At 38.6% G+C, this 9,866-nt stretch overlaps 1 protein-coding gene across 13 annotated transcripts in view; it reads left to right on the forward strand.

The window, feature by feature from the left end:
• Positions 1 to 567: 567 nt before the first annotated feature.
• Positions 568 to 9,866, forward strand: part of STRADA (STE20-related kinase adaptor alpha) — a 26,130-nt gene continuing 16,831 nt past the window's right edge. For 2 of the 13 annotated variants that reach the window (XM_023535640.1, XM_023535643.1), the window contains exons 1-3: positions 569 to 708; positions 7,889 to 7,975; positions 9,611 to 9,668. In XM_023535640.1, coding sequence (XP_023391408.1) covers positions 7,940 to 7,975; positions 9,611 to 9,668 — 94 coding nt within the window. In that variant the 5' untranslated portion in view covers positions 569 to 708; positions 7,889 to 7,939. The other 11 variants (XM_023535641.1, XM_011368549.2, XM_023535642.1 and 8 more) reach the window with 11 other exon arrangements.

Genomic DNA, 9,866 nt, shown 5'->3' on the forward strand with positions numbered 1-9,866 from the left:
ATGATACTGCCCATCAGTTAGCTATTTTCCTCCTTTTATAGATAAGTAAACTGAAACAGAGAAAGGGTGGGTTTCTCCTTCGCACTTGTCAGTTTGGTGCCCGAGAGGCCAAAGCGAGGGGCATTTGAGATGTCGTCAATGAAAAGTGCGTGACAGGTTTTTCCACCGAAGTCCTACCACACGAAATGAAAATAAAATCCTCAAAGCAGCCAAGTGAGCAGCCAGAGTTGGCCAGCCTTACTCCAATCCCCTTGACTCTTCATTACTGAAATGATCTACTTCCTTCCTGCTGGGGGTGGGGGGACGGAGGTACTGGGGAGCCCTTTTCGGACCCGGCAGCCCTCACCGACAACGAGCTAGGTCTTTGGCTTCCGCACACTTGGGGTAGCGGAGCCCTTCAGTGGGAGACGGGATGCCCTCAGGTAGCGATGGCCGGGAAGAGCGAACACAACCAGAGCAGCGCTCTGCGCGCGGCGCTACTGGGGACCCGCAGCACCCGAAGAGACGCGAGAACCGGGCGGAGCTTCCCCACCCGCCTGGGCCGGGAGGGGTGGGGCGGAGCTCTCGGCCAGCAATCCCGGGGTCCCCCTACTGCGCATGGCACGTTGCGTACCTCCATCCCGGCAACCGGCCTGGCGGCGGCGAGGCCATAAACTAAGGAGGCGGAGCTGAGACGGGGTCGGGGCAGCTTGCTAACGCCAAGACCAGGTACCGGACTGCCGGGGCCGCCTGCTGCGCTCCAGGGATCAGCCCCTCCTCTCCCTGTCGCCGGTTCCATCTCCTCCGGGCCGGCCTTCGTCGGAGCCGCCATCCCGCTCCCCCCGCCCCCGCCCTCCACGGCCCCCTTTTCACCCGAGTCGTCCTCGATTCCCGCGATCAGGGGCTGCAGCCCGAGAGCAGAATAGGCTTGGGCCAGGCCGGGAGGCACCCGAGCGGTGTTACTGGGTAGGAGAGGTGAGCTCTTGCTTTCCCGTCTTCCCTCCTGACTTCCAGATGGCGAACCTGGGGCCCAGGTGTCAATTTGTCTTAAGCAAAGAGGGGCAGGTCCTAGTGCTTACCTCTCCCGCCCCCTTCCCATCCCCATCAAATCCCAAGCTGGACAGTCAGCGGGTCAAGCCTCCATAAGGATAGAGATCCATGTATCAGACAAAACAAAGACCTTCTAATGGTCTTGTTTTCGAAGAATGTTTAAGTGCCCACAGTAGATGTGTGATGGAGATGGCGGGGTGGGGTGGGGGGATGCGGGGTGAAGGTAGAGAAGTAAGCGCGAGGGAAGAGATGTGGTTAAATAAAATTGTTCACGTTTTCAGATGGGAACTAACTTCTCTGCCCAGCCTGCTGCTAAGATATCCTAACGTATCCTAACTTGACTTCCTCTAAAGAGAAAAAGCTGTTCGCATTGATGCTTTTCTTATCGTAATATCTGTTGAAGTAGAACTACATTCCAGTTATGTATTTGCGGCATTAAGACAATTCTTCATTGACTGATTCATACTTTCTAGAGACCCCATGACTGTTTCTTGTCCCTGAGAGTTGAAGAAACCGAATCTTATCTGATTACCTGTCTCAAGCCAGGCGCCTATTCAGCCATTACAGTGCTGAACTAGTTAAATCTATTCCTCTACCCTTTAACTAGGTTTCTAGAGGTTTTGTGGCTCGAAATGCAATGTTTATAACTGTAACCCCAGACATGGAGGGAATTTAGAAAACCAGTGCCAAAAATAGGGAAAAAAAAAGAAAAAAAAATCAAGATAAATGAATTCTATGTATACCATTTAGCATCTGGTCAGCAGCATTGTCAAATTAGGTGGTATCTTCTTAGTCATCATTATATCTTTGCACACACAGTCTTGACAGGTCTCCCTAGGTTCCTCTATTTGCTAGAGCACAGACTTTGAAAAAGATCTATTAGTCCTTCATCACTTGCCTGTGTAACTTTGGATGTTTAACCTCTCTGATCCTTAATTTCCTGATCTGTAAAAGGGATAATACTTATTGTGAACTGATCTCTGTGAAACATTTAGCACAAATCCTGGCACATGGTAAGTTCATCATAAATGCTTGCTGCTTTTATTGTTTTTACTATTATAAATTTAGCAGATATAGGCGTGCTCATATTATATGTTGGGCACAGTAGACCCCGGAAATGCAACAGTGAACAAGATGCATTCCTTGCCCTCAAGAAATTGATTCTAGTGAGGAAACTAATAAATGGGCAGTTAAGAGTGTGGTAGCTGTAAGGGTTGAATACCGAGGCCAAACACCTAACATAGGTGGGAGGCGGGTCAGGGAGGACTTCCAGTAGTACAGGACACCTGAGATGAGTAGTGAGGAACAGGCCAAAGTTAATCAGATTGGGGCAAGGAAGATGGTCCAGGAGGGAAATCAGGATCTTAAATTTTATCTTCGGGCTTGATTTCCTGCCTGCCTTTCAAGCACCATGTCCTAGCTACGGACCTATCCCAAGGCTCTCTTCCCAGCCTTCTGCTTTTGTCTCTCACCATTTCTCCGTTAGTGTATTTCTGTCACTTGTTTAGTTTTAGCTGCTAACTCCCAACTCTACATAGCCATCTCTAACCTCTTTCTTGAGCGTCAGTCTTAACTTTTCAGTTAGACTGAAATACATAAAGCGTAAATATGTGCGTGTGTGTGTGTGTATAAACTTGGAATGTGTAACTGTTCTCTCAACTGCAATATGATTTAAAACCTTGGACTCATCATTCCACCAAAACCACTGCCACCTCTGAGCTTTCCTGTTTTGTCGTTGCCACAGTATTTTCCCAGTTACTTGGGCACACATACAAAAGAATATCGGAGTCATCAGAGTTGTCCACAGGTAGAATGGGCTCCCCGATAAGGTAGTAAGTCTCTGGTATGGGACGTTTTCAAGCAGAGACTAGATAACCTTATATCCAGGAGTCTGTAAAAGCTATTCCTCCAAAGGGTGAAGAATGGACTAGGTGACTTATGGCATCCTTGCTAACAAAATATGATTTCTTTATTTCTTCTTCTCCCTTATCCTTCTATTTCTTAACTATCCCTCTATCACAGGCTCTTATCACCACAAATTTGGTTCACTATAATTGTATTCTAACTGGCATTTCTTTCTCTTGGTTATTTTCACCTCCCCTTCTCCTGTTCCTCTGCAGATTACTATTCCTTATATGCTCCTTAGAACAAGGCTTCTCAAACGTTAGTCAATATGATGGTCCACAGATCAGCATAGTCTGGGAGCTTGTTAGAAGGACCAGGCTCCACTTGAGACCTTTTGAACCAAAATCTTCATTTTAACAAGATCCTCAAGTGATTTGCATGCACAGTAAAGTTTGAGAGACACCTACCTTAGACCACTGTTTTGTGTTTGTCCCATTTCTGTTCAAAACCTACAGTGGCTTTTTACTGCCTGCTGAATAAAATCCATACTCTAGCATGCATATGAGGCCTGTTCGTTTTTCCCATATACGTGGAGTTTTGCTTCTGTAACCGCCCTCACATTAGTTAGAGAATGTATGCAATATGCTGACTATTTCTCAGCACGTTTGGTCATTCGTTCAGTATTACTGCATGCCTACTCTGTTGTAACTGGGAGATACGCCTGTGGACAAGACATAGCAAGCACTAGATAATCAGTAGCGAATACGATTTCATGCTTGCATTCTCATTTTCTTTAAGTCCTATTTGACAATCAAGCCCCAGTCTTCATGAAACTGTCCAGGTCCACCTGTTTCCCTTTGCCGAACTCCAGAAGTGTTGCCTGTTTCTACTTGTGTATCTTAAGACCTGCTGAATTAAAATTTCTCAAGCTGGGAGTTCAGGCGTCCATAGGTTTTTGGAACTACACGAGTTCATATGAAACACATCCTAGTTTGGGAACCAGTGGTTCAGATCGTTAAGCTGTTGATATGGCAGCCTAGAATCAGTTCTTGGGTCTTTCCACATGGGCAGCTATATTATTTTATGCAGTGTTTTAGAATTGACTTTATTTTCTATTTCCGGTATTTTTCCAGCGCATACACAGTTCTTTCTGTGGATAAAACTCATCTCTTTATCTACATTAACATTATCTTTTCTTTCTATTGGATATGGACCTTGTTTCCTCTCAAATTTCTTTTGCGTGTTATTAAACAACATACCTTCTAATATATTTTTTTTTCAAATTCAGTATATATTTTTTACTATTTCATGGCAGGATAAATGATTTTCAACATGGAGGAAGGGAGGCTTCTCTGAATTTCTCTGAATTTCTCTGAAGCAGCCCTAAGGATTCCTAGAACTCTGTACACGATTAAGGCCCAACCTCATACTGTACCACAGCTCACAACCCCAGCCCACCTCAAAAAAAAAGGGAAATGTAGCAGAGCTTTTTTTCTAGATTCTTCAAAAGCATTTCCGATTTTTTATTTTAGTCATTTTACTGTGTAAATCAATTTTATTGAGATATAATTTACCTACAATAAAGTCCACCTACTTTAAATGTATAGTTTGTTGAGTTTTGTCAGATATGCTTATGTAGCCACCACACAATTAAGATACAGACATTTCTATCATCCCAAAAAGTTCTCATCTCTTTGAAGTTGGTCCCTCATCCCACCCATGACCCCAGGCAATGATCTGCTTTCTATCACAATATTTTAACTTTTTCTAGAATTTCATGTAAAGGGAAACAATATGTAGATTTGTGTGACTTCTTACACTTAAGTTATTGTTGCATGCGTCAGTAGTTTGTTTCTTTTTATTGCTGAGTAGTATTTCACTGGCGTATATACCACGTTTTGTTTATACGCTTGCCAGTTGGTATACATTTGGATTGTTTCCAGTTTGGGGCTATTGTGAATCATGTTGTTATGAACATTTATGTACAAGTCTATGTGAACACATCTTTTCATTTCTTTTGAGTGGTTCTACCTAGGAGCAGAACTATTGGGTTATAAGCGAATAGACTATTTTCCAAAGTGGCTGTACTGGTTTGCATTCCCACCAGCATTGTATGCGAGTTCTGGTTGATTGATATCTTCGTTAACACTTGGTATTGTCAGTCTTTATTTTTAGCCAGTTTGGTGGGTGTGTAGTGGTATCTCATTATGGCTTTATGTACATTTCCCTGATGACAAGTGATGTCGAGCATAATTTCATGTGCTTAATGGCCACTTATATATCTTGTGTTTAAATCTGTTGCCCATAATTTAAATTGAGTTAGCTCATTGAATTGCAGTTCTTTATATATTCTGTATATAAAGTCCTTTGTACACACACACACACGCACACACACAATGTTTTCTCTCAATTCTTAATTTTCTTAGTGGTGTCTTTCAAAGGCAGAAGTTTTTAATTTTAATAAAGTTCAGTTTATCATATTTTTCTTTTATATTTCATGCTCTCGGTGTACATTTTTAGAATGTTTACCTAGCCCAAGATCATGAAGATTTTCTTCTCTGTTTTCTTTATTAGTTTTAACTTATTTTTAGTTCTGTGATCCATTTTAAGTTAATTTTTGTGTATGGTGTAAGGGAATTGGTCTCTCTTGAAGATTCATTGACCATATATGAATGGGTCTATTTCTGGATTCTCTATTCTGTTCTATTGATCTATTTGTCTATTCTTAGACTGAAGTATACTATCTTGAGTTCTGTAGCGTTTAAGTAAGTCTGGAAATCAGATAATGTAAGTCTGCTGTCTTTGTTCTTTTTCAAAATTACTTTGGCCATTCTAGGTCCCTTGTATTTCCATGTACGTTTACATATAAATTTTAGGATCAGCCTGTCAATTTCTTTTAAAAAGTCTTCTGAGATTTGGATTGAGATTGCACTGAATCTATAGATCAATTTGGAGAGAATTGACATCTTAACAATATCGGGTCCTCCAATTTATGAACATGGCATATTTCTTATTTAGATCACCTTTAAGCCCTCTTAACAATGTTTTAGAACTTTAAATGTATAGGTCTTATCCATAATTTATTAAAATTATTCCAATTATTTTGTTTTAATTGCTATTATAAATAATATCATTTTTTTAAATTTAATCAAATTGTTCATTGCTAGTATGTAGAAATAAAGTTAGGTTTTATAATTGACCTTTCTGAATTCATTTTCTTACATCTTATGATTTTTTCATAGACTTAGCATTTTCTACATACACAATCATGTTGTCTATGAACAAAGTGTTTTTACACCTTCTTTTCCAATCTGTATGCCTTTTATTTCTCACCTTTTTGTAAGATGATGAATAGAAGTGATGTACAATGATGAATAGAAGGGATAAGACATTCTTGCTTTGCTTCTGTTCTTAGATGAAATTCATTCATTCTTTTTACCATTCAGTATGATGTTAGCTGTAAATTTTCATACATATCTTTTACCAAGTTGAATGGTAAAATTCTATTTCTATTCTATTCCTATTTGACTATTCCTAGTTGACTGAGAGTATTTTTTCAATGATGAATTGATGTTGAATTTTGTCATATGCTTTTCTTCCATCCATTGAGATGATTGTATATTTTTTCTTATTTACCCAGTTAATAAGGTAAAACTACTTTAATTCATTTTTTTTAATTTGTTAAAATTGGTTGTTATTTATTTGCAAAAAACTTCAAATAAAGAGAGTTTTGTATATATTTAATTTTAAACTAATCTCATTCCTGAGATAAACTCCACTTGGTCATGATATATTTATTATGCTTTTAGCCATTCTAGGTGTAAATTCTTGACTGTAAATAGCAAACATAAAACAAGATCAGGATGATATGAAAAAAGATACCTTCAAGAAATGGCAAAGCTCTTGGAAATGTGTAACCAAAATTTTAAATTTAGTAGAAGGATTGGAAAATAAAGTTGAAGAAATCTCCTGGAAAGTACAGAGTTGTAAAGTAGGAGTAAAACAAGTATAAAATTAGGAGATAAATCCGGAAGTACATCTTTAATTATTAGGAATTCTGTAACGTGAGAACAGAGGAAGGGGAGGCAACAAGATCAGCAAAGAAATAATACAAGAACATTTCCCAGAATTGGAAGAACAGATCTCCTCACCAAAAAGGCTAAGTGCAACTGGCCTAGGAGGCCACTGATCCAGATTGCATCAGGAGGACAAAGGGCCCAGGGGAGGCAGTCCGCAGGGGAAAATTGGAATGGATGAGCTTGAGTATATGGAAAATACATTGATAAGACAAATAGCAGACATGTTGAAGTATTTGCAGAAAGTTATTAATAGATAACCTGGGAAATCGAGGAAGTGAAAAAATGAGGCAATTATTAACTCTAGAGAGAAAATGGATAGGAAGAAAGAAGACATAGTCATGTTTACCTATTTGTCTCAGCTATGAACCATGTTTGCATAGTCAAAGTAATGTCAATGTATGTAAATGTGGACTGTTGTTTTAACTAAAATTATTCCAGACCTATGTTGGAAGAATGAAAGCAGGAAAGTAGAGTACAGGAAGGTGATGCAGGAGAATTTAGTCTCCATCTACCATGGTAGGAAGTTAGATAAATGTCTAAAATGGATAAGTCATGGCCATATAAACATTTAAGAATGATGATTAAAAAAAAAAAAGAAAAGAAAAGAAAAAGAAAAACAGGTTAAATGGCCAAAAGAAATAAAGGTAATTGCTTCTGGGAAGATATTGTTGGGGGGAGGGGGTTGGGCAAGAGAAATTTAAAAATTAAAGAAAAAAACATAATAAACTTCTCTTTTCATATAGAGATTGCAGTATTTCAGAATGTTTTTGGCCTAAGTACACCCAGGTTTATTGTCACTGAAAGTTTCTCTGAACAACTCGACTTATAGGTTTAGTACAGTGCTTTGAGTGGTAGACTTGTAGTATTTGTTAATCAAAAGATATTTCAAAAAAAGGAGATTTGACTAACTCAACTTGTTTCTATTTTTCTTTTAGGTTTAATTTTTTTTATTTTGACACTGACATAGGTCTACACATTAGGAACTCATGTCTTTTCTTGTAAGTAAACCAGAGCGAATTAGGGTGAGTGTTTCTATTCTTCTGGCTTTACTATTTTCACTTTCTGAAAACCAATATGTTTGGGCAGATATTGTAGGTGTTTCTTTATGTGATGCTCAGAATCATATGGATGTGAGGGTTGGGGGAAGTAAAGCAGGTGCGTTGCAGCCTCCACTCCTGAGAAAAGAGCTTGCAGGCGGAGGCACAGAGTACACCCAGCTGCTTGTCTGATAGAGAAGAAACAAGAAGGCTTATTTTGTGACTATCAGTCATTCAACATTAAGTGAGTTGAATATGTAGATATGTAACTGCTAATGATCTGCCCATTCCCTATGTATTTTCAGCAAGTTTGTGTGTTTTAAAAATCAGTATCAAACTGTAATCATTGACCATGAAAGATTATTACACCTGAAAACTTCACCAGCTAAAATTGCCTCAAGAACAAATACTGGCTTTAACTTTTTTACAGGCTTTCATGATCTCATAAAAGAGTATCTTATTTCATTGATTATCAATTACTTAATTTCCGAATGCAGTAGTAATTATTTTAAAAGTCTCATAACAATGCGTAAGTGCTATGAGACATCGTGAATATACCACTTTCTTTAAATAATAAAGTGACACAATTTCGTTTTATTAAATATTAAATATTCTGTGGCATAGCGCATATGACTTTTTATATTGTTTTTAATTTAAGGTGTTATTTCCTTCTTAATTTGGAAAAACATTGACAGAAAAGGACAGAGAATGATGTTATAGTTTCAGTTTATAATCCATATTATGTAACTTACTTCTGAATGTTACTTAATCTTTTTTCTTATGTTTATGTATAAATACAATTTATATTGAAAAGCGCAGACTTCACTGTTAAGAAGAAAAATGGAATCTCTCCTTAACCTGAACTCTGCCCCACGGAAAGAACATCCCCAAGCCAAACTTTAACAGCAGTCCTTAAGTGAAATACAATCTTGGTTCCATTGCTTTTAAATATGAGATGCTTTTCTATTTCAGCCTAGTCTGATTCAGGTGAAACCAGACCACTGATCAGTCTGATAGAAATCCAATACTTGTTTGAAATGAGCCAGTAAAGTGAACCATAGATTGGTCATGCTAGTTTGATCCTTATAAACTTGGTAGAAAATGCAAGCAGTGATGTCTATGGAAATCTTAGTGCGTGAAAGAAGATGCAGCTTGCAGTTTCCTTTTACAAACTAATAGAGGCTCGTGAAAAACTACTCTTTCATCCCTGTTTTCTGTGTTGTGAATTCCAGTAATGTTTTTCGGATTGGCATTTACGGTCCTAAGCCTCTGTAATAGACAGCCATGGAATGAGGAAGGTGGAACCAAAAGTTTGTTTTATATACGGGAAGATCGAAAACATTCTTTATGAGTAGGGCCAGTACTATGTGTTTCTCATCTGTTAGATTAAGAATTACTCATTATATTAGTCAACGAGGAATAGAGAAAGAAATTAGGCTATTATTTTCAATGGATTTAAATCCAAGATTCTTTTCAAAACTGTTCTCTAGAAATGTATCTTAACTGTACTGCATGATTCTGTTTTTGTAGTTGTGTGTGTGTTTGTCTGTCTAATGGCTGATAGCTAATTTTTCGTGGCTTGGAAAAAATACTAATTCTCTTTGGGGTTTTCCTCTTTAGCGGTGGGTCTCGGAAAAGTTCATTGTTGAGGGCTTAAGAGATTTGGAACTATTCGGAGGTAAGTACAGTATGGCAGTTAGCCATCGCTTCAGGATAAATCTCACTACTCTTGTTGACTGAATCTGTTTAGAGAAATTAGCAATTCTAAGGGCAGGTGTAAACTACAGTTGTTATATTTATTTGGCTCCTTTTTGAATCCATGGTTTCTCAAAGATTTGAGAACTAATCTGGCAGTTGTCCTTGGCCTGTCTGGATC

Source organism: Pteropus vampyrus, unplaced genomic scaffold (assembly GCF_000151845.1).
Source record: "Pteropus vampyrus isolate Shadow unplaced genomic scaffold, Pvam_2.0 Scaffold143, whole genome shotgun sequence".
NCBI lineage: Eukaryota > Metazoa > Chordata > Mammalia > Chiroptera > Pteropodidae > Pteropus > Pteropus vampyrus.